Genomic DNA, 26381 nt, shown 5'->3' with positions numbered 1-26381 from the left:
TACAATGTAGTCCGATACGAGCATCGATCGATTCAGTGTGCACAAATAACGACGCCGAGTGTGCACGGTTTAAACGTTTTTCCTGTAGCTTTTTGTTTGAGCCGATGCAATGGTTTTTCTGTATCTCGTCGACTTCGTATGTGATCGTTTTCCTGACGAGAGTCTGTTAGGATTTTACTGAGTTTTTAGTAGTTGAATTATTTTTGAAGGAAAGTTACTACTGTGTCACTATTCTGTAAACTTATTTGTCTAAAGAGATAAGTATACTCGTACACTAGAGCATTTTCTCGACCATTTCTATGTAAAGTAACAAATGGTGCAATACAGGTAAAAGCTCAGTGTGTCTACCATGAGTTTACGTTAGGTGTGCTCGCTAGCGAAAACGTCAAAAATCTCTATGGAGATTTTGTTTCTTGAAAGTAGCCGCTAGGGGCGCTGCACAATATGTCATACAATTAATGTCATTTTTTTACGCAGTCGCTAGCGAGCACACGTAACGTAAACTCATGGTAAGCACACAGTTTTCAAAGCGCGTTTGATTCGCGAAAGGGTGATACTTGAACATAATATATCATAGGACAGCGTTGTTCTGTTGCAAGTAAATTCTCTACTCTATACCTACTCACTTTAACGCAAGCAGAAATAACTTCCTATAATATTACTTTATAAAATGTGCCTTTGCTAAATATCGTTTCAAATTGGATTAAATTATTGCGATGAATAAAAAATTCAATACGCATGATCCTTTGTAATCAATATTCACTATGACCTGAACCCTTGAAACCACCTGACTTAAGAAGCTGAATTCGAAGGCGTCAGCTTATAAGAAAAGATTTTTCGACAAAGCCGAATTACGCAGGGAACTTGAATAGGGGACTTAAAATCTGTCGTTTAAGTGCTAATGAATATTAAGTAGTACCTAGACTTAAAAATTTTTTTTTTTTTTAAATTCAAGTTTTTTGCGTGATCAAATCAATGATAAGGATGTTCATTTGGTACACATACTTAGCACTAAAAGATTACATATCTTAATAATGTTATTACCTTATACTATTGTACATTCAAAAACCTAGTCTAGGATCTAGGCATCAGGATGTGGATACACAAAGGAAGATACAATGTACATACCTGGATGAGGATGATTATGAGCGTGTTCCGCTGGTGGCTGCATGGAAGACAGAGCTGATAGTGGAGTGTACCGGGAGCCATCCTCACGCGAGCAACCCTCCTAGAGAAATACACCACAAATTATTACAAGGTCAATAAATCTCCTCTGCAGGAGCACGACCCTCTGTAATTTACCAGACGCTAAATAAATAACCAGAGGTACTGAATGCCAATAAAAGAACTGACTTTTGCAGAGACAAACAACTTGCTAATAAGGCAAATAAGCGTCGTGCTCATTAAACTAAAACTGTCTTAAGGTAGATTAAGCCGCTTTTTAACGCAGAACTTTTCAGAGTTAAGCCACATTCACTGTGAGATTTAACGCGTCTGACTAATAGTTTTTGTTTCAACGCATAATCCATTCACGCGTAAAAGTTTACACCCCAATTGATACCACTTGCCCATTCCAAAATCACCGTTTGGCTTAATGCAAAAGGGCTGCTTTTCTCGCCGAGGTAAAGCTGGGAAGGATAATGTAGGGATGAGATCCCTAGGCGTGTTTACATAGAACTTACTTCATTACCGGGTATTAATGAGACCCGACGCGCCAACGGGATCCGATCTTTATTACTAACAGCATTACACACACCAATTTGCCGACTTTTACCCAATACGGGTCTCGTATTATTGTTTTTGATCCCAACAAGTTTCCCCAAACACATAAAAGATTCAATTTAATTAATTGATCCGGAGTTTTCAATTAAGGTTAATGTGTAAACGTTGGGAAATAATTATAATTGCAATTTTAATTCTTACCTTTTCGCAGTTTGCTGTGGCCGTGGTCTGCGTGTGGCTCGTGGAGGAGATTCGGTATTGCATTGCGGTGCAAAACCCCTCGTGATGAGTCGAGTACACTCCAGTTATGGTAACGTCAGTGTCTTGGTTGACGATCACCTCAACCTTCTGTTTCCTGTCTGTTAACGAGGCCTCATCGAACTCTTTTTTAGTTTCTTCTAATTTACTTTCCGACTTCACGCCGGAACCTACCCCGTTTTTTGGCTTCTGAGAAAAAGACTCATCACTACAAGAATCTGATGACGTGTCATCTTTACTAGATTTAGGCGATCGTTTCTCATAGCTAGCAGCTAAGATCGCCGTCGCATTCAAACTAGCCATCCGTTTTTGTACTACCATGTCCTTCAGATCCATCACTACTTCATTACGATTTCTTTTCTTTTTCACAGGGGCTCCAGGTGATTTTTTCATTTTTGCTGGAGGTTTCTCAACGTCAGATTTTACGGCCGCAGTTTTGGTGATAGTTTTCTTTTTCTCAGGACTAATGGTTTTCTTTTTCGTTTCAAGCTCACTATCTTCGCTGGACGAAGTCGAGGACTTCGGATCCCAGTATTTACCCGCGCTGCGGATACCTGGGACCCCACGCAGAGTGCGTGAAGGAGGGTTGTCATCAGAACTTTCAGAGCTCTCATCTTTTTTCTCAGCCTTCGATTCATACTCGGATTCCGAGTTTGAAGTCGTAAGTTTTTCTGACTCTTTCATCTTACAGTCTTTCTTTTTAGTAATTATTTGTTTAGACGTACCTGGAATGGCTTGTCTATCAACGGTCTTCATCAAACCTAACTCCATATGTGTACGACTTTCATTTTCGTATAAGCAATGTACTTTAGCCATAGCATTAAGAGATGCCATTCTATGTTTTTTAGGCCCAGCCCACATAGATAACAGTTTGAGCCGTCTTTTACTCGGTTTTTCACCTAAGAGCAGTGAGTTATCTTTGAGATCAACTAAGGAGTCTTTAGAAAGTTCTTTTAACTCCTTTGATGTTGTTGATTTCTTGGCAGTATCAGTTATTCTTTTATATTTTTTATTTTTCATTTTCTTGGTTTTAGGTGTATCTGAACCGGAAGACTCTTTGGTATCATTGTCATCGTTAGATTCATTAACACTTTCATCTGAAGAGGCATAATGAAACGAAGTGTTTAAAGCGAATTTGGAAGTATCAATCTCTTCATCAGATATGCTTGGTTTCTTCTGCTGCTTTTTAGGTTTAGGAGGTGGTTTCTTTGTAACAACAGGGGAAGTAGTCTTCGGTGATTTTTCCGTTTTGCTAGAAGTTGGCTCTTGGTACAAAAATTTTATTGGGCTAAATGGTTTTCCTGTCACACTTGATTTACGAGCCACCATTTTATATGATTTACTTACAATTGGTTTTGGATTATCTTCTGAATCTTTTTGTTCATTTGCCGCCCCTGACTGATCATTAGATGTACTGATTGGAATTTGTGTCGCAGAGGCATTAACTTCTTCGGTCCTTTTGTAAGCTTTCAATTGTTTTACGACTTCTTCTATAGGGCGATGAGGCGAATACTTTTTCTTCTCGGATTCTGTCTTTTTATCAATGACAGTCCCTTTGACTCTAGCTATGGGCCGTACTCTTCCAACGTTTTTAGTAACAGGACTGCGAAAATCAGATAATATACTTTTTGGAGAGTCAACCTTTTCAGTGAAGGTGTAAACATCAATATCAGGGCCTTGAGAGACTAGCGTATTTGATGTACTTTTTTCTTTATTGTCATCATCAGTTTTAGTTTCTACTTTCATAGATAGAAATCTTTCTGAAACAGATAAATTTCCTTTGGAAGTTTTACAGCATTTAACATCTATATCAACAGTTCTTGGTGTTCTGCTGGAAGTGAAGAATTTCAAGGGCCTTTCTGTTTCAGTTTTGGGCGTATCTATTGTTATTGTTGACACATTCGTAGAAACATCCGTAGCGCTTGTTGGTGCAGTTTTGGTTTCTACTTTAATTTTATCTTCAAGATTAGTCTCCAATTTCTCAGTTACTACCTCTTTACTAACATTAGGTTTTTCATCATCTTCATTTTTGATCGAATTATCTTTTTCCTTATTTTTGTCGCAGTCTTCTTTTTGTTGCACTTCTGGCTTATTATTAGTTGTAGCTTTTTTCTTTTGACTTATTGTATTTACTTTTTTAACCACAGTTTTAGCTTTACATAACTTTGCGGGGGTCTTCTTAGCGGCATCTACATTAATTTTGTACTTTGTATCATCAACTTTTGTTTCAGCTTTTTTGATGTTTGAATTTTTGTTCGCTTTTTTGCCAGATTTGGTTGTCTTTTTAGGAGGTTTCTTGGCAGCTACTTCCGTATTAGTATTAGCCATATCTTTCTTTTCTTTGGGATCCTTTTTAGCTTTTTTCGCCGGTGATGTACTTCTAGGACTTGATTTGGAAGGGCCAGGCTTGGAAGTTTCAGGAGGTGATTCGTTTTTGTCTCCTGAAGAAGGTTCTCCATCTTTTTTGTTAGAAGTATCATCTTTAGCCAAACTTTTCTTAAGGGTTTTTGCTAATGTTTTATTAGCAATGTTTTTGACCTTCTTTTGCGTTGCAGCTTTCTTCTTGGCCTGTTTGACATTAGAGCTTGCCTTAAATTTTGTTCTACTTACTGCCCCTTTCTTAGGTACAGGTTTCGATGTTTGTGACCGCATTGTTTGTTGTGGTCAGATGAATGTTACCTTCATTGATGGATCGGTGGTAGATTCCACATTCTGAAACAAAAGAAAAGCGCAATTTAATAACGATTTTCATATAATTGTCTCAATTGAACTAAAGCTGCACGAAGCCGGCTGTGTTATGGGTTTTTTATTCTTAATTTATCAAATGAGGCAGCGGTCCGAGGTAAAGAAAAAACCTTTTGTTGTACGATTCACCCCACAGCAGATGGTCGTATAATTATTAGGAATAAGTCAACGGAATTCTACAGTGAGTTTTTAATGTAATATTGTTATCTGTACCGAGTACCTCTACTAGTTACACTAGATTGCTTATTTTGATCAATCTAAAAGACACTTAATTAAAATATGTAGCTCAAATATAATTAGTTTTAAGTAACCCAATGAACGATACCTATTTCATATAATTATCTGAAAGAACCAATTATTAAAAAAACGCCAGATGAATTGTCGGTTTGTTTATCTCGCATTGTTAAAGAAAACATAAAATTTGACATAGTTTACGTATTCGTTTATCGATAAACGCTGATGGCGAGTATAAATTGGTGCCAAAGCAAACATCTGTCGGGCGTGCGCCCGCGCATTCAACGCGGTTTACTTTTTGTATAAAAAAAGGTCAAACTAACCGAATTTATACCTGCTTCGATCGCACGTGCCGGGTCACCATTAGGGATAAGATAAAGAAATAAAACTTAAGTGCCAAGAAAAAGAAACATCTAAATGTGTCAAGATAACGCGCATGTTTACGTTTCGATGACCATATTTTTGAGCAGTGATAAACTACAAAGTTCATATAATTTTATCTGGTATTGTGTAAATATGTACATACCTACTTGTGTTTGTAACCTATATTGATTCAATACGACTCAAAGCGAAAGGTGAATTTAATTAATTTATACCACAGTTTTGGCACTCGAGTCTGCGTGCCTTCCTACTTCACGTTTTAAATTACATGCAAAAATATACGTCATAAGATACACATTCTTACTTTTAATTACAAAATCAAGACGATCTCTGCGCACGATTCGTTACGAATTATGACGTAATCATGCGAATTGAAATACACGTTGTACACGTCTTGGCGGCATTTTATTTGCGCCTTGAGCAACAACGCGTAAGGAGCACCAGGGGTCCAATATGTTTTTAAACATCTCGTGTTCATAATTACCACGTAATTGGCAGTACATTTGACTGGGGTAATTAAAATCAACGGGCGAATAAGGAACATGATATCCAGTGATGGCTCCCGATAATTTGTGGTGTATTTGCGCTTTTGAGCCGGTTAATTTTAAGTGTTTTAGCAGTAAATTTGACGCAAATACGAGTAATTGCTGAGGTATTAATTGCTTGGTAATTTTATTGGGCCAAACAACACGACAAGTACTTAAGTGAAGAAGTTCAGTAAAACGGCTTCCGACCAACTCTGGCGAAACAAAACACAACATTTGAAAACAAACATTCCATCGCTGAAATACGTTAGAACACAGCCAGAAGCGGATAATATTATAGCATTATTTAACAGCAGAAACGGCAGCGTTCAAAAACTTTTATTGGAATAGTTTCGGCGGCGTTCACCGCTTACGTCCAAATCTACGCTCTCAATGAGAATTTCTCTTTTTACGAGCCCGTTGCGTTTCATGACGGCGTAATTTGTCTTGAATACATTTTCGAGCTGTTAATTTTTAGGGTTACGCAGTACAAACAGTGTTAGGTTTCAATGTTGTGCTTTAAAATCGACCTACTTTATTACCAATGTACCTAAAAGCTAAGAGCCTTGTTATTTTTGTTACAGATTTATGATTTTGATGCGTTTTGGTATTGATATACCTACTCGTAGATTTGATTTTAACGAGAGTAGACTACCTTTCTTTTTGCAAAAAATAGGTTTGTGGTGGAAATTTCAATTTGGTGATATACAAGAAGTACCTAAATAATGTTTCAAAATAGTTTCACTTTCGTGTGATGCGCTATTCTTAAAAATACTTTCTGTTGCAGACCGGAATAAGCGCTGGATAACGGAAGATGCATTCAACGATGGCTTCCAGGCAAACAAAGAACTGAGGTGGGAAAGGCACTCTATTCCAAAATGTTACTCAAGTTTCAGACGTAAAAACCATGAAGTAGAGTTAATTTTCCTATTTGGGAAGAGAAATTAATGCGGCAAAAGTATTTGTGCTGTAATTGATTGTTAATCTGTGGTTTTGAGTTTGACAGTTATAACGTCAATGTCACTTGGTTTCGCGCTCTCTTGCTTGGGAATTTTTCCGGGGCTGGCCACATTTCCACGCTTTCAGATGAATATAATCTACCAAACTTATATCTATCTTTCAATTAATTATCCTGCAGTACTCACTTTAGAGAGAGGACAAAACATATCTACTTAAGCATTTTGCAGCTTTTTTTACCATAAAAAATATGGTTCTATTGAGCCTTCCATCATAAAAAACTATTTTTATTCAGATCAACAAACTATTACATAGATAAATTAGTTATTAGTAATATGTACATTTTGTACAAGTAATTTACAAACTTAAAAACTAAACTATATACAAAAAAAAAATACAAAATTTACAAAAAAGGAACTCATAATGCTCAGCTCGACTTCAACTTGTCCTTTTTTCGAGTTGCGATTTTGTTGTTTATGGCTTGTTCTGACGTCATAATGAGATTTACTTGCCCATAAAAGTTAATGTCATCTTACATTTGTGCGATAAATATAATAATTTGACGATGCGACATCGGGATGTTTGATAAAGGATATTTAATGAGAATGCGTTTATTATTGTTGTGTACCTATATGTAGGTACAAAATACAACTCCTATCTTAAAATCTAATTTTGAAACCAAGAAACTAGACTTTATAGCCATTGAATGACTTTTAAAAAGTGCCCATAAAGAGAAAATTCTGATAAATATTGTGTGTAACACTGACTCAGCTAATCTATTAAATACAAAACACATAATAGCAGCGATTTACTCGTGTTATCGCTTCAATCGAGTCTTGGCCCTATCGAAGTGCAATCGATTAGATATTCAGTCTGCAGACTCCGAAGCGACTCGATTGATCGCCGATAAATCGAGAGTTGAGAGTGAGTGGACAAAGTGTCAATCATTCTCGTCGATTTGATGCGTCGACACTTCGCTGGCGTACAATGTATCACCTTTAGCTTAACACTGTGGCATCCTATTTACTTGTAATAGGTGATATTTTGCTACAAAAATGTACAGGCTGATGTGCTGTCGACTGTCATGTCGTCATGTCTGTGAACAGGCGCTGCTTTCGGGGACTGGTCAATCCAAGTTATCCAAATTTCATTTCATTATCATAATCTGTAAGTCTAGATATTAGCACGTCACTACCTTGTTTAATATAGGTACCACGCAATTTTGTATATCCGTTCTTATAAAATACACCATTCAAGAATGCGTGGTAAATTCAGAAAACTGCTCCTGAATCAATAATGTATGTAGGTACCTACTGCTATTTCTATTTATTTATATTAACCGGCAGACAGTGGTGACTGAGTTTGTTGCGGCGTTTCTTCTCAGCACTTGCCAAATGTTGGTCTCGAAGCGCTGGTAGGGTAAAAAGATTATGAGACATGTAGAGGCTCCTTAAGAGCAAAATATTTGACGATTTGTAAGTACTATTAATAGCTTAGTCTAAACAAATAAAGAAATTTTGACTTTTGACTTTTTAGGGTTCCGTACCTCAAAAGGAAAAAACGGAACCCTTATAGGATCACTTTGTTGTCCGTCTGTCCGTCCGTCTGTCAAGACCCTTTTTCTCAGGAACGCGTGGAGGTATGAAGCTGAAATTTATATCAATTACTCAGGTCTACTGTCCCTTGAAGCTGTGAAAAAATCAAACTTCTAAGCCAACGCAATCAAAAGATACAGCCGTTTATGCCGCAAATTTTCGACACTTGCAAGGGAATCAAAACCTACAGGGTGCTTCCCGTGAACTCAGAATCTTGAAATTTGGTACGAAGCAACGTCTTATAGCATAGATAAAGGAAAAATTACGAAAACCATAAATTTTTAGTTACATCACATAATATATTTTTTTTTAATAATTTTAAACTTACTACCCATTTCCTCATAAACGCGTAGAGGTATTAAATTGAAATTCATACCAAATACTCAGGTCTATAATACCTTTAAGCTGTAACAAAATCAAACTTCTATGTCAACGCAATCAAAAGAAACAGCAATTTAAGCTGCATATTTTGAAACTCGCAAGTACTCGCAAGGGAATCAAAACATAAAGGGTACTTCCAGTCGACCTAGAATCTTGAAATTTGGCATGAAGCAACGTTTTATAGCACACATAAAGGAAAAATTCCGAAAACCTTTAATTTTTAGTTACATCTATATACAGTGTGAGTCACGTTAAAGTGTACATATGAAAATAGATGAAACTAGACCTATTTTTATCGACAAAAAAGAGGTCAAAAAATTTTTGAGTTTTTTTTTTAATTTTTTATCGAATTTTTTTTCTTCCAATTACCTATTGTAAAGAAAACGTAATAACTTTTAAACTAAGCGGTATATCCTGATAAAATAAAAACAGTAATAATGCTAAATAACAGGCGATACTAAAAAAATACATAAAATACACAAAAAAGGCCAACAAATAATAAAAAAATATACTTTTTGAAAAAAATCTGCTTAAAAATTCGTGTTTTTTTTGGTTATTTGATAAATTTCTCCAAAAAATGCCCCTATAACCGGTGGTTTTTATTACTTTGTATTATTCTCTATCGTATTACCTTCGTAAAACCAAAAATCGCATGTCCCTATCCCTATCACAACGTTTGCAATGATTGTTTGAACTAAGCCTCTCCGGGCGCGCCATTCAACGCTTCGTTAACAACGAAAATTAAAATGGCTCTAGATTTGTAATTTTGATAAAGACAAGTTAGATTTCAAATAAAAACAAAAGATTTCGAAGTAAAATAAGCATTTTAGTTCAAATTAAAATTGTCTCTACCTGTAGCGGAGAATAATGTTGTGGCAGGCCTTTGTTCAAACGATCATAGCAAATGTTGTGATAGGGATAGAGACATGCGATTTTTGGTTTTACAAAGATAATACGATAGAGAATAATACAAAGTAATAAAAACCACCTGTTATAGGGGCATTTTTTTTGAGAAATTTATCAAATAACCATAAAAATACGAATTTTTAAGCAGATTTTTTTCAAAAAGTCTCATTTTTTATTATTTGTTAGCATTTTCTGGGTATTTTATGTATTTTTTCAGTATCGCCTGTTATTTAGCATTATGACTGTTTTTATTTTATCAGGATATACCGCTTAGTTTAAAAGTTATTACGTTTTCTTTACAATAAGTAATTGGAAGAAAAAAAATTCTATAAAAAATTAAAAAAAAATCTCAAAAAAATTTTGACCTCTTTTTTGTCGATAAAAATAGGTCGAGTTTTATCTATTTTCATATGTACACTTTAACGTGACTCACACTGTATATAAAAATGAAACCCGTTTCGCGTTGTCACGGCATCACGTGTGAACGGCTGAACCGATTTCGATAATTCTTTTTTTTAAATGTTTGTGGAAGTCCAAGGATGGTTCTTACGGAAAAAAATATTAAGAAAATCTCTACGCTAAGGCGGTACGAAGTTCGCCGGGTCAGCTAGTTACAAAATATATATTTTTTAATCAATATAAACTTATTACTTTTTTCCTCATGAACGCGTAGAGCTATCAAGTTGAAATTCATATCAAATACTTAGATCTAATTGCCTTTAACCCGTGAAAAAAAAAAACATAGTTATGACTCGATTGTCGTAATGAACGAACTTTGTAAACCTTGCAGGTTTGTACGGAACCCTCGGTGCGCGAGTCCGACTCGCACTTGGCCGGTTTTTTTTTGACTGTACAGATGACGACACATCAACCTAAGCGCTGCGGCATCTTATTTTAGCTGTATTAAGTGCTACTTTGCAACAAAATTGTATATTCTGATGTGCTAGCTGTGAATAGATATGAATGTAGACGTAGACGCAGACGATAGACGTCTCAAGGTTAACAATTGGACGGCTGATTTACGAGTCTTGATTTGAGATGATGACGCTGGCCTGCATTTATAAAGATACTAGCTGTGCCCGCGACTTCGTCCGCGTGGAATAATGACTTTGGGTAGGCACTTTTAATAATTTAGTCTAATTATTTTACAAATAGCTTTTGCCCGCGACTTCGTCCGTGGAGAAGTCGAAAACGTTCTCATACGATTATTTTTAAATGTTTTAACGTTATTATCTAAATGTTTGAATACTTTTAAAATATAAAAATCAGGTTAAATAAACATGAAAATATTTTTTTCTTATATTTTATGAATATGCAGCTCGGCCTTTGATCCGGTGAAAGTTACTCGGTGGTATTATTTTTTTACAACGAAATCGAAAACTACACCTACCGCAGTATTATTGGTAAACTTTTTTTTATATTTTCCTACGGGTGCTAGAATCACCAAGCTTCCAGCATGCCACTGGCCGTGGGAGAAGGAGCTTTTCCTCAAGACTACTCCCACTACCTCAAGGGCCTCCGCCAAAACTCTTGCGCGAAAATGAGTTTATGTATACAGCGTAAGCAGGTGCACGCAGCGGACACCCACTCCGAGGTTAAGTGGAGGCCCCTAGAGTATGGTAGTCGTTAACATGACGTCATGATTGTAAAAAAATGCACTAATGAGTAATTAATATCAACTTTGAAGCAAATCACCACTAAAATAACTTTCTACCCCTTTTTAACATAGTTAGGGGGTGCATTTCACTAAAATACGAAACACGTCTTCCATTAATTCTGATATAGAATGCTTATGCAAAATTTTAAGTAGATTGGACGAAGGAATCTCGTTATTTCATACAAACTTTGCCCCTCCTTTTTACCTCCTTAGGGGTAGAATTTTGGAAAATCCTTTCTTATCAGAAGCTTACGTCATACAAAGAACACACCGTCCAAGCACGTCCAAGTTTCAGGTCTTTACGATCAGCGGTTAAGGCTGTGCATTGGTCCATCAGTAGCGCGCGTAGTACTTGATCATTATTTTGCTGCGATGTGATTTTAAAACTGCGATATCTCCTAAGATATTTATTGAAATCGAATGGTGTAAAGGGCAAGAATGTTTAAAATTAAATACTTGTGGTGAATAATTTATTTATTTGGATAAGGATTAATATCATGTTTATAAAAACGGTTACTATGAGCCAACCTTAAAAGATAGACATATGCTACCGCGGACTTTTTTAAAGAACTTTTAAAGGGGAACAATCCTGTCATACATGATTTTTGCGAAACTTTAACCGTTTACGCAGCGTCAGCTCTCAAAAGGAAAAAATTCACTGATTTGAAATATTCTTGATTGGTGCTCCGCTCCTATTGGTCTTAGCGTGATGATAAATAGCCTAAAGCCTTCAGGAACTAACGGGCTATCCAACACAAAAAGAATTTTTCAAATCGGTCCAGTAGTTCCTGAGATTAGCGCGTTCAACCAAACAAACAAACAAACAAACTCTTCAGCTTTATAATATTAGTATAGATATTAGTATAGATGTGTTTTGTTAGACCTGCCAGTGAGATAGATTCACTAAAGCTTCAACACCAACGCGTGCAGATCGGCGTACTTACAGGTCGCGCAACCTGTCATTGGCCTATGATCGCGCTGGCGAAGACGATCTGCACGCGTTGGTGTTGTTGAAGCATAATAAGATACTTATTGTTGTGATCAAAAAACTATTTGGTGTTTTTTTTTTTTGGTAAATCTACTCACAGCACAAGCATAGGTATAATTAGTTTCCTGCGAGGGGTTAATGGGACTATTAGTAATTTGTACAACACAATTACTAAATTTGTTAAAAAAAATTTTTAGATGAATAAATCATTTGTTAATAACTTTCTAACTAAAACTCCCAACGAACTAGTAACTAATCCAATCCAAAAGAAACTGAAAATAATATAATTCCAAGAAAACTACAGCTAAACTATTGATTAAAAACTTATTACGACGATGTTAAAATTAAGATTAAAAAATACCAACCACTTAGTTGAAGGTAAGTAATTAAAAGATAACTCGAAAGACTTCGTCGAGATAATACAATAACAAAAGTAACCAGAGGGCGCCACTCATTATTGTTTCAAAGACTTACAAGTGGGGGGTAGAGGGGAGGAATTATAGTATTTGTTGTTGCATCTGAAGTAGGGATGTTAAGGATATGAAGTTTCGGTTATGGATACGGTTACGGATATTAGAATAATATTATACCGGTTTCGGTTACGGTATGAAATAATTTCGGATTATCCGAAAGTTTCGGATAATTTCGGTTACGGATATTAGAATTTTAAAAATGTTAAATTCAAATAGCAAGATGCTGCGCGCCCCACATAGCCACTTTATGTACTACAATTAATTAAGACACATAATTATGGTAAAGGTAAAACAGGCGGGGATATTAGATGGTGCCATGGAATGACAGACAAGTAGGTAACAAATATTAGAAAATATTAAAATTTAGATTCCGCCTTTATACGAAACATTTGAATCGGTTACGGTTACAGTTACGGATATAAAATGTAAATAGATACTGTATGGTTAGTTTTTAAGTTATTATTAAGCCTACCTAGATTAAGTTATGCTATCGCATTAGGTTTTAAGTACCTGTAAAGATAGTGATAATGTGTGTGGAAATAAATAAATAAATAAATAAATAAATAAATATTTTTTTATTTCGGATATCCGATAGTTTCGGTTACGGTTACGGATATCCATAACATCCCTGCATTATTGTTTCAAAGACTTACAGCTAAGTGGGGGGAACAGGGGAGGAATTGTAGTATTTGTTGTTGCATCTGTAGCGTTTATTGTAGTTTTAATTTCAGCAGATTTGAATGCAAATGAACGATCATGCGAGAAACATTTGTTCCGCGGTGAAAAGTAATTTGCGGAACTGCTTTACAACTTCGAGCGCTTTTTTGAATGAAACTTTAAAGCTGTGTTCTGCGAATGCGGACTTTTGCAGTAATGTGAGATTTTAAATTTTAATATTGTACAGAAACTGGATCACTTTTAATGTACAAAGTAAGCATGATAATTTTATGAGATACTTAACATTGTTAAGCTACTTCGTACTTGTATGGTTTTGGTTTTGATGGTATTTAAAACATTAATACCTTACGATTGAATATTTCTTGCAGGGTGTGAGAGGCAGGTCGATGAAAACTTAATATCGTAACATAAAGACCAAGAGTCCATGATTCAAATTAAACTTTTTATTTAAATTAATTTAGGTACTAGTAGAAAGGTATGTAAGTATATAGGTCAAATAATAAAAGAATTTAATAATTCTAATTACTCTCCTACCTACTAACTGTTGCATATTTAAAAATAAAAAAGATCTTGTTTACGTTCGTTACTTTTAATTCCTGAGGTTTTGAACAGAACTTGCCATTTTTACCTAAATCTTTTATCCGCTTACAAACATTGTATCCTTTGCCAGTTTATGCCCACCATAGGCCGAGGACTCACGCTTACAGGGCGGGAGGGGCGCCCGTATCGATCGGCGGGCCAGCTTCCGTCCGCCTGAGATTCACTTTTACGCCACTTGCCCGTCAATTACATCGCGATTCGTGTGCACTCCGCTTAAGGTCGCGATGCGTTTCGAAAACTAAATACAAAAGATCAAGGGAACTGGACTGAGTTTGACACCAATTAACGTCAAATTTTGACAGTGATTGGCGTTAAAAAATAAAATAAAAAATATTTTGATAAAAAAAGAAGTGAAAATTGTTTTTTACAGAAATCGGTATTCATTTTATTTACCTCATAAATAAAATCAGCCGAATTTAAGCTGTAAGCAAAAACGAAGGATATCGGATTCGGATAAGAATACCTACGTTTCAAGTTAACAAAAAAATGAAACGCGAATGTTCAAAGTAATTAGAGCCACTTCCAATAAAATCGAAATGACAAAAAATACGCCCATTCCAATAATAATCATTTTAGCAATCAGATGATATTATTGCCTACAAAAAGAAGCAATACGATTTATAAAAACATCGATGTAAATTTCCTTTACCGCGGTTACTGATAGTATCATTAACTCCAATAAATAACGAATGAGTGCGATTGAAATCGAGCGTAAACTAAAATATGAGAGACACGGACATAACTGTCGAACAATTACGGTGGCGCCTTAATAGCGGTGTTGAAGTGAAACTAATTGAAACAGGTCTTGGATTGACAGTTTAACGTTTCATTCTGCTTAAATGTTTTATTTCAATAATAGTCCAGACAGTGATGGAGGTGAGAAGAGTGGTCTTTAGGTGCCTGTGAAAGGAATAACTCAAAATTAATTTATAAACAAAATAAGCTCTGCCAGTTTGTTTACACGTTTTAGTTTTGATTGAGTATTTGGGTTTAGAGATAGATAAACAAGTAGAAAAATAAGGTCATTTTACTGCAAAAAAAAATTAAGAAAGGTAATTAGGAGATGGAGAATTATTATTGTAAGGGAAAGAATTCATTTATCATTTTATTCGGAGTATTTTCTCGACTATCTGGTTAATTCAAAGATAGATACTGTTTTGAAAATCCTTGACAAAGTGGTGGCTGACAAAGATAACTTGAGTTTCTTGCGCTGTTTCTTCTCTGCACTGATTGGCCCGAAGCAGTGGTACCTAGGGTTTAAAAATAATTACTGGGACAAAAGCGCTTTACAAAAGCCTATTTGCAGAAAATAAATGACTTTATGGAAAACTTTTTTTATTTATAAGTCTGGGCATCGAACCTTAGTACAATTTATGATTGTCGAACTCTTTGACCACTAGACCACAGAGGCGTTACCACCAGACCACGAAGGTGTAATAACTAATATTGCAACGCCTCATAAAATCTTTCCAATTATTTATATTTGTAAAAATGTACCCTAAAATTTATTAAGCTCGTTAGGCTAATAATTGCATTGTTAAGATTCCCTTTAAGACAGTTTTTCAATCAGCGATTAGCGATTAATTAATATTTTTAACACATTATACATCCGTAATTTATCATAGATAAGTAATACCTACAAATAGATGTATAATACACAAGTACACATAAAATAAAAATTATATCAACAGCCTAACAATATTATGTTTGAGCTTAAATAAATAATTATCGCACAACCCTAGCCCAGTTAGAATTTATCTTTGAAGTGCCAACTCATTACACATCTTGAAAGATTATTACCTTCATTCATTCTTCCTTAATCATGAAAGTAAAACCCATACCAAATAAGTAGATAGGTTCTAAAGTCAAAACTCGGTCAGGAATGTAAGAAAATAAATGTACATTTCCCGAAATCCTAATCCCAGAATGTTTAAATGCGAAAGCGTGTTTGGGCGAAGTTTTAACTAATTAGTAGCAGTCAGAGTGCCGGGATTAACAAAAATACCAGCGCTAGTTGATACCATTTCGCTATAGTTTTACTAAAACTTTAATCTTTCGTTCGTTCGTTTCAGCCACTGCTGGACAAAGGCCTCCCCCTAGGCTTTCCACAATGAACGGTCCTGCGCTGCCCGTATCCAGGCTCTTTCCGCGACCTTTACAAGATCGTCGGTCCACTTGGTAGGAGGCCCACGCTACGTCTTCCAGCTAGTGGTCGCCACTCGAGAATATTTCTGCCCCAATGGCCATCGTCTCTACGAGCTATGTGCCCCGCCCATGCCACTTGATTTTAGCAATTCTGCAAGCTATATCGGTTACTTTGGTTCTCCTGTGGATCTCCTCATTTCTGATTCGATCACACAGGGAAACTTTACTTCATCGAAGAACTTTAATGCTGAGAGGTTTTAATTTACGATTGGGTGGTATTTGGCGTTTCTCTATAAGATCACAAGAGAAAGGAATGGATCAGAGAAAAGACGGGGGTCAGCGACGTGGTGGAAGAGATTGAGAACCGTAAATGAAGATGGGCAGGACATATTGCACGGATAAACCACGATCGCTGGGCCAGAAAGACCTTGGAGTGGAGACCCCGCAATGACACCCGCGGCAGAGGAAGATGGTCAAAGATGGTCAAATGACATCCAGCAAGCTGGAATAAACTGGATCAAGTGGCCAGGGACATATTAAGTCGGTGGAAGGTGAGGATGGAGGACCTCTAAGGCTGTTATAGATAGATAGATTGATATAGTGGTGGTGGTGATGGAAACCATACCAGCAGGACAGTGCCATGCACATATACTAGATAAACGGTGTGTTTAATTTACCAAAAGCACATAGAAGGTTCGGCCTATATTCGCCACGCTGGCTATGTATTGTATTTATTGATCATTTATTTAGTTACAAAATGTGTAGTAACCCTTAGAATATTTAACGGAGACAATATTTTAAATTGAATTACTTAAAGGAAATCAAAAACATTTTAAAATATTGTAGATACGGAAATGAATGGCAATCGAATCTCGATCATTAAGCCACATTGAAATAGCTATGAGGATAAACGGTGTGATAAATTTTAAATGGTTTAATTTGATTTGCAAATGAACCGGCGAATGCAGATCATTTCGCGTTTCAATTCCAATTTAAATGATTTCCGTCTACATTTCTTAAGAAATTATTTGCTGCACTTATTATATTCAAAAATTACCTCTACTTACAGTTATGTACACGGAAATAATTGATGTATAACTAGGTACCTAAATATATCATGTAAAAATGTTTGTAGCGAGTTCAATACCTACCTACTTTTTAAAGTTAAATTCCGTTTCGGTTTGTTTTGAGTCAAACTGGTATTTTAAGTTAACTTGGGAAAGCTGTAATTAAAACTTTAGTTAAATAAGCACCAACCATTATTTTCAGTGTCATTTAAAAGCGGCGGTAGCGGTGAAACGTTAAAGCGGAATCGACGACTGCATGTTGACTCCATAATAAATGCGGTCTGCTCTACCTACTCAAGTATTCATTATCCCTGTTCCATTATTTACACTTCAATCTTCATCGAAACTGACGTGAATGGGAACTTATTAAAAACGCAATAACGTGCCAATGTGAGAATTACTTGATAACCACAAATAAAGGATGCAAGATGTATGGGCGGTGAATAAAGAAATCAAGTTTCAAAATTACAAGCCGCGAGCGAAGTCTTTTATCATGGAATGGCAATGGTCGTTCATTTTATACTTCGAAAGCGAAGCTCGTCTCCCGACGATTTTTCTCCCTTTTTGTGACGTAGTGCTTCAGCAGACGTGAATTCGACACTTCGCTCCACATACCACTTACATTCACGTCATAAACATGGGTGGAATTGTCAGTTGAGTTAATTTACCAACCATGGATATGATTTTGTGATTATGTAGTATGATAATATAAATAAAAAATGCCTAAAATATCTACGCTGGTACTTACTGGCACATTAAAACAAAGAAATTAAAAACTATATATTTACTATGTTCATTAAATTCTTCAGTAACCGGTGCCAGTACTTATATCAGCGTTTCAGCTTGAAAGTTCAAACGGTTACCTAACTGGCGGATTGGATTGTGTTATACTTTTTTGTAGTCGACCTACTCAATTAGTTATTCATAGAAGTTTAAATAATAATTACAAAAATTCAATTGTGAAATTCAAACGAACATCTCACAAATAAATATTGTTATAATATTCTCGGAAAACGACAAAATGTTTTTCATTGTTACAAAACACTATTATGTGCTACGGAAAGTTCGGGAAAAACTACTGATGTAACTGTGTACATAACGTGCTAGTCGTTTCCGTATTTGACTGGGTTTCCGTAATTTAACTTGTCGTCGTTCCATGAATTACGTTTTCAGGTCACAATGCACTTTGGGATTTGGATTTCGCTGAAACGTAGGTGGAATTGGCGTAGGTTTTTCATTTGTTTTTAATTTACAATCAGCTTTTGTGACTACGATTTCCGTGTAACAGTTTTTCAATCTACTGTAAGTATACCCAGTTAAAATACAAAATCAAATGAAAAGCATAGGTACTATTATCTAGCCAATGAATAATAATTATTAGCTCATTGTAATTAGATTCAAAGAAAGGAAAAAAGTACATCTGATAAAATTATTCATTACGCGTTATGGGCGCGAGCTTTACTTATCGAAAAATATAATTGTCTACGAGGAAATTTAGATTTTTATCGTTTAGGTACCTACTATGTATTTTATTTATTTATTTATTTGTAATAGGTATACAAACAGTTTACAGTCTGGGCTTCATCGTAAAGAAAAAGTGTTAATTACATACTGGACCGTAAGCCAAAATTAGTATACACAGCATGATAAATTAAATTAAATTACAAGTACTATCCAAAAATAAATACAGTTCTAACTTAACTCTAACAGTTACAACACAATATTATGAAATTTTATTAGATATTTCATACTAATTGCGGTGATTACGACGGAAGCAAAAGATTACCCAGAAGACATTACCCACCGTTCCCACCGGGAGACGCTGTCGTTTCGTCATTTTAGAAGCTTTGTATTAAATTAAGTCTCTTCTGTGCCCAAAACCTGCCTTTACACTGAACTGATACCCATAAACCCTTTTTACTATTCCCTGCTTTATTCCCGCGTAAATTCCTCAACTTCATTAATCGATGACAGCTCATGTCCATCGCAAACCCAACAAATACCAATAAATAAAAGTTTTGCTGCAAGCGTGCTTCAAGACAGGTGTTTAAAGCTATTACCGCATAAAAAATGCACGCCGCCAACGGCCATCGCCTCCGATAGAGCCTGACGGCACGTTCTATCGGCAATTGTCTTGTGTGGCCATTTTGTCCTGCGGCTCGTAAATATGTCATTGTAATGGTAATTATGACTTTAATTGACTAATAACTGGGTGCAGTTTGATCACCGGTTCACGGTGACACTTCTAGTCCTGTTCGTAATCTATTTCAATAACAGTATGACTTTGATCAACTGGACATTGACTCAAACTGGGGATTTCTTTAAAATGAAGTTCGCATACAAATCGTTATCTTTGATTCTTTCTTTTCATTTTGATCCGTTTTTTAGATTTTTATTTCATCTCAAAATAAACAATGAAATTAAATTATTATTTCAACCCTTTATTATCAGTAGTTACATATTACAATTGGTCTCTTCTTCGCCGATCTTGATTTAATAATCATCAGGATAAACAAATAATAACATAACTTGTAAGTACCTTTCCGTGTTCTTGAATTCGTTGAACACGTAAGTTACTTACAGAAAAAGTGATCCAATAATCCTATCCGAGATTCCATCTTGCTATCTGAGACTATTATTTCAGGCGAACCAACAAGGAAATCTTCTATGAATTATTCCCGAGTCCCATTGATCTGGGGACTCCGTAATCCGCCTTTTAGCCCTTTCCTTTGAAAGATTGGCCCACATTGCGGCGATGTGGGGACGGAATAATAATTTCAATATCGTTTGACGAATGAACACGTCGATGAACTACGAAAACTGGACCTGAATGTTGTTCACATTTTTCACTATATTGTTTTGTTGTTGCTGAATAGGATAGGATGTATGAATGTATCTTTTGAATCGGGGGGTGAGCGTGGCGTGACATGAATGAGCGTAGCGTAAAGTTGTATTACAAAAGGCTTACAAAAAAAAGTTACCAAAAAAAAGCTGTGTTTTTTGGTAACGGTGAAAATGTTGAGTTATTCATTAAATGATTCAAATCCCTTCTTTCTTTTCTAATTGTCCTTGTTTATAATATGAGATGTCAGCCTTAAAGTATGGCGTGGCGTGGCACTAGGCCAAGGTAAGGCCATGAAAACATCGCACCACGCGCAAGGCACGTTCAAAAATTTTATGTAGTCGGGGAAGTAAATGTGATACAAGAGCTATGTTGAAGAAATAGAGTGGTAAGAAAAATGAAGAAGTGAGATTTTAAAGAGCATTGTTACGTTACATACCTACTTAGTTACTTCTTACCTATCCTATGCTATTCTATTTAATATAAAAAGTAAATATTATACAAATTTATTATTTACTAGCTTTCGCCCGCGGCTTCGCCCGCGTGGAATTTTGTCTGTCACAGAAAAACAATATCGCGCGCGTATTTGCTCACCGTTTAGACCTACCCTGGACTACGACAAACATTTTAAAACCAAAATCAGCTCAATCGGCCCAGGCGTTCTCGAGTTTTAATCAGACTGACGAACATCAATTCATTTTTATTTATATAGATAGATAGATAGAAGATAGATTACATTATTATACAAAGCATTAAAAGTACGGAACAGTTTCGATGCAATAAATACATAAACATCGCGACAAGTAGAGTGGAAATATGGTTAAGGTCGGGAATCCGAACGGAAAATAACTTATTTATAAGGGACGGAAGCTTTGTTACTAAGTTTATATAACGGTACCTAACGGGGAATCTACAGCCTTGCCAACTTTATACCATTTGTTGGATTTGCCTTACCGAAATCGTGTTTATAACCTTAGGCTGTTTATTGACTGACTGTATACATTTACACTTTATTTTACAAATACCAATTGGTTTTTGGGTAAAAACAATATGATGTTTTGTCTACAACGTTTCTTAGAAAATCATAATAATCGACGAACATTTCTGGAATCATCTTAATTACGCTGCTGACTTTATAAGAATTAAGTAGCAATTAAGTGTATTTGATCAATTAGTTAGGCACTTAAACCTCTCTAGAAACGATGAGTTCATAATTTGAGAGTATTGTTAGACTTAGAAGCTTTTCATTTCAATCAAATTATCAGAAGTGTTTGTAAACAAATTATAAAAATGTACAAAAATAAATCAAATTCAATCATTGTTATTTTTTTAAGAAAAATATCTTATATGAATTGTACTATGAGAGATTAAGTTAACTTTAAGTTACGTTTAAAAATAATCAAATCTCCGATGATTCGTTTATTTACCCGCATCCTCGGCAGCGAAAGCCGCGCACGCAATTATCCTCAGAAATTGCTGCCATTACCCGATTAAGTTAATATACAATTAGTTGGAGGAAATTTTAATTAACGTGCACGGTCTTTCACGGTTGGGCTTACACGTGGGGTAAGTCTAAACGCGTGTTAAAATGTAATCTCGTGTACACAACTTCCAAGTTTATTCGTTTGCTTGTTATATCTGTTAGAAGTTATCTTATATCATGATTTTCTTTACAGTTAATGTTATAACTTAATGGTTTAGCTCATACAGTTAATAAGTATTACAGTTTTTGATAGAGCTCCTTAAAAAATAACGATAAAATATAGCCTCACGTTATGTCTCTTAGCTCACATAAGAGTAGAGTCATTTAAAGTTTACCTGTAACTTATCAGATTTACAGATTTTATGTACTCTATCTGGTTTTATAACACATGTAAGATCATTTATCTATGATATACACAAAGCAAATGCATAGAAAATTGCAGGTCTCACCACGTAAAGCTATTTCTTCATTTCTACCTACAAGAAAAACTCATAACTCTTCTTTAATAAGTACTCATTATGCGCAAAAAGTATATCCAAGACATTTTATGGAACAACGTCTACCAAACCATAACATTGCAATCGCGACGTAACCTTTTTCTAATCCAATGCATAATTCATAGCGTTATAAAACATGATAAAAATGCTTCAAAATATGATAAACAACAGCAAGAACATACATTCCTGCATTTTATAAGGGCAATTAAATAGTTACGGAGGGCAGAAATGACACACATTGAATAAAAAAATGTGTTGGGGAGAGCTAATAGGCGGCGCGAGGGGACCATAAAACAGAATTTTAAAACTTTTTCTCTCTTTACTACTCGCTTTTTCAATAAGAGCAAATTGTTACGGAATGAAGGTTGGTTTACAATTTAATCCTTTGCTTAAAGTTTTAAAGCATAAACATTTTTTTTTCTTCTTTTTAACGCTCGTGGATTGCGTAAAAACAATGTTGATTTAAAAAAAAACGAGTTAGACATTTATTTTATGCCTAAAATTAAACTGTTTTGCAAAAAGTTACACAAGGAATACTTAAGTAAGCATTTTATAAATAGTCTCACAAGTATCTACTATTACGAGCTACGCTATTTTTATCCGACTTGGTCTGGTTGTTTTTCAAATATGAAATCATATTTTTCCTCTCTTTTATAACATTGTTGTGCGACAAGTGGCTAAGCTGCTGTATTAAAATGATTTTAAATAAAGTCACAAGTGCTACGCCTGACTGAATGCATGATTTTATATCCAAATTCAGCACTACATTGTGCTGAATATAAAAATAGCGTAGCTCGTAATAGTAGATACTTGTGAGACTATTTATAAAATGCTTACTTATCGTGACCCATATAAATATCGCGTCAGGCGTGTAATGTGAAGAATAACGACACAAGTGACCGTTTTACAGTCTATTTGTTTAGCAGTTAGAGTTAATGGGGCAATTATAACCGCAGTGTCGCGTTTAAGGACACGCGGCGTGAAACTGATGGATGGGCCATCAGCAAGATGCATGTTGCAAACTGTGACGTCACGTAACGTCCGCAGCTCGTCTGTTGCCAGCCCTGTGACGTAATGCCGCTCGTCCACTGTGTCAGCCCTGGCGCAGGGCAGTTTGATGATGCAACAATGAAAGCACTTTATGACAATGATTACGTCATTGTGACGTTAGATAACTGATTTTAACCTCTTTACTTAAATATTTGTTTCCTTAAGTGAAATTATAGATTTTGTATTAAGAGATAAGTGACTAATGTTTTTTTTAACTGAAACAGGTGATAAATATACAACGCTAAAAATACAAAAGTGAAAAATTAAGAAGAATGTTAGTAGTTACGACTACAAATAATAATAAATCACCATCTCAAAATAAGTGTAACGTGTTCTAATTTATTGACAGTAGTAAAATAATATAAATCCGATTCAAACACGGCAATATAATGACAACAACAAGTTCCAAACTGACAAATGAGCAGTCATTCAAGTCGGAATCGAAATGGGACGGCGTCCGCGCATCCGTCGCGTTGTCTAGACAGTTCTGACGTAGGGCTGTCAGCAGGGACGGATTATAAATAAAAAATGAATGAAAACCTTACTCAACAAATATTGCGTATACTTTCATGATCATTTCTTTTTTGTCTATTTCCTGTTGCACAAGAGTAAATGTTGCAGGATTTATACAATTTTAAACTATTTATTGTTGAGATACAGCTAAGGTAGAAAAATATAAATATCAGGCCTCTCAACCTGTCTGAATAGGGTAGGACATAACCTAGGACAATCATTTGCCTCTTAGTAAGTAGGTAAATTAAAGAGTCTTCCTGATGAAATTGATTTAAACATACATATTTGCATGTGATCACGGTAAAACTGCAGCCAATGTGAGTAGGTGTTAACTGCTGTATAAATAGGACTACCCTCTTTCAAAGCCTTTTACTTCACTTGAAACTTTACGTTTGTAAGTTCACTTGAACTTGTTATGACAAAACGCTCGCTAATAAAATGCTTAAGAGTATAGAGCACAATTTGTGGTGTGCCAAAATATCGCGAACTTAACAATGAAAGTATAAACTGGAACCAGTGCTTACCATGAGTTTACGCTACTTTCAAGAACTAAAATCTTCATAGTATTTTTTAACGTAGTCGCTAGCGAGCACACCTGACTTAACAGCACACTGATATAAAAACTTGGTATATAAAAACTATTATAATATGCCGTCTTTTATAAATAGGTTAAGCTTAGAAAAATAAAATCACGAAATCAGTATACAACATAGGTATACAAAGATCTTTCGGGTAGAATTCTGAAATATAACAGTAAACAAAAATACTTGGTATGTCGAGACTTAGCTTCCAACCTAAAAAACCAATTACCCAAGTCTGTCAGACATATCACTTATGTAAATTACATTACATACCTACTAAGCATTTTCTTCGAGAACATTTTTAAACAAATAATATTTGTTGTCAGTGTTTAGTTTACCATATTATGGTAGATGAAAGCTGATAAAACAACTCTACATAAATGCAACGAAGTCGCAAGCCCCCATTTATTAGTGTCAGAACTGACAACGTTGTTCTTTTCTAAGTCAATTTGACAATCTTTCCACAAACTCGGCCAAATTGAATGCGTGCAGAGTGACGCGGGCGCTCGACTGGCGTAATGACGTCACTTCCGCTCCCCATACTCGCCCTAAATTAGGGTTGGCAGTTTGGCACTGACGTTGTTGTAATTGATAGGCCAACGCGGTTGCGTATTTCCGTTCTATACATGGCCAGAACGCACCCATAGGAAACTGCTCGTGTATATTTTGGAGTGTCTCTTTGTAAGTCGGTCACTACAAACTATACACGAATTTTGCGTACTGATCGTGTATAGTTTGCATCATGGATGGATTCCGTCTTCGCTCCAAACTATACTACACCACTTACAGTTGACTAGAGTGTGTTTAGTTTATTTGATTTAATAAAATATGGAATTATATTTAAAATTATTACATTTATTAGATATTATGCTCGTGCTTTGTCCTCGAGATTAGAAATAAGAACTACCTATGTAGATCACGTACGGTGATGCCATTTTTAAATTCATTAATTATTACATAAAATATTATTATTTTACTGAATCTACATATTATTATAATAAATCTAGATTTATAACACTAATGTAAGTGGTTTCTGAAATTAAATTGATTAGGTAGATTTCAAATTAAATAACAATTATTTATTAGTGAGAGTGAATGAAGAAAGTTAAACGTGCATTATTAACTAAAATTGTCGACCGTTCGGTGTAGTGGTTCGAAACGGATAACTGTTCCGGAGGTAGCGGGTTCGATTCCCGCACAGTACAAACATTAATTTGTGTGCATGAACATATTATTTTGATATTTGTTTGTATTGGACTGGGTGTCTTCTATGTATAATAAGTATGTATTTACAAAAAAAGTATTTAAGTATGTTTATATCCGTTATCTAGTACCCATTGTACAAGCTTTGCTTAGTTTGGGACTTGAAGCGCAGTGTAAAATGTCCAGGGATATTTATTTTTATTTATAAGCTTTTATCTCAAGAACAAAAATCATTTTGACATACATAATTCTTAATTTAAGAGTTATTCAGCCCCAAAACAAATATCTTTTCTATGGCAGAATATGAAACACCAAAAAGCTCTTTATCAAAACAATGGCACGTGTCGAAATTGATTCAATGTTTAAAGTAGACACGCAGTTATGAATTAATATGTAATAGAAAGAGAGGTAAATAAGTCAAAATGACGAGAATGCAACTAAGTACTCGCGTATACATTGTAATCGCGAACTTATTACAATACATACATGATTAGTCCGTATGCGTACTGACGATGTATATTTTGGAGTAAGATAATTGACCTAAGTCACTACAAAGTATACGCGAGCAGTACGCAGCGTATGCGTACTGGTCGTGTATAGTTTGGAGGAGCTTAGTAAAAAAAGTCACATCCAAACTATACTCGATTAGTTTCACACCCTTGCGTTCTGGCTATGTATAGAATGGAAAGACGCAACGCGGTTGTCCGAGATTCATATTTGGTTCAGTTACCTTGTTAGGGTCAGTGCCGGTTTATCGTTATGGTTTTAGATAAGCGGCCCGTAACAATTCATTTGACCCTTGTTCGGCAATGCAATGACAGATTGTGAATTATGGATAAGTATTTTTTAAATTTGGTTTATACGTTTTATCATCGAAAGTGTTAGTAGATATTAGTGATAG

The 26381-nt window shown here is 35.4% G+C and overlaps 1 protein-coding gene across 1 annotated transcript in view; it reads right to left on the bottom strand.

Moving 5' to 3' along the window:
* Positions 1–26381, bottom strand: part of LOC135078318 (uncharacterized) — a 295960-nt gene that overhangs the window by 195785 nt on the left and 73794 nt on the right. The window contains exons 2-3 of the mRNA XM_063972917.1: positions 1924–4692; positions 1129–1228 (exon numbers count right to left, since the gene is read on the bottom strand). Of these exons, the coding sequence (XP_063828987.1) occupies positions 1129–1228; positions 1924–4632 (2809 nt within the window). The 5' untranslated portion in view covers positions 4633–4692. The remainder of the gene's footprint in view (positions 1–1128; positions 1229–1923; positions 4693–26381) is intronic.

The sequence above is a fragment of the Ostrinia nubilalis genome, chromosome 14 (genome assembly GCF_963855985.1).
Source record: "Ostrinia nubilalis chromosome 14, ilOstNubi1.1, whole genome shotgun sequence".
Classification (NCBI taxonomy): domain Eukaryota; kingdom Metazoa; phylum Arthropoda; class Insecta; order Lepidoptera; family Crambidae; genus Ostrinia; species Ostrinia nubilalis.
The sequence above is the reverse complement of the archived record's forward strand: the minus strand, read 5'-3'. Positions and strand labels throughout refer to the sequence as shown.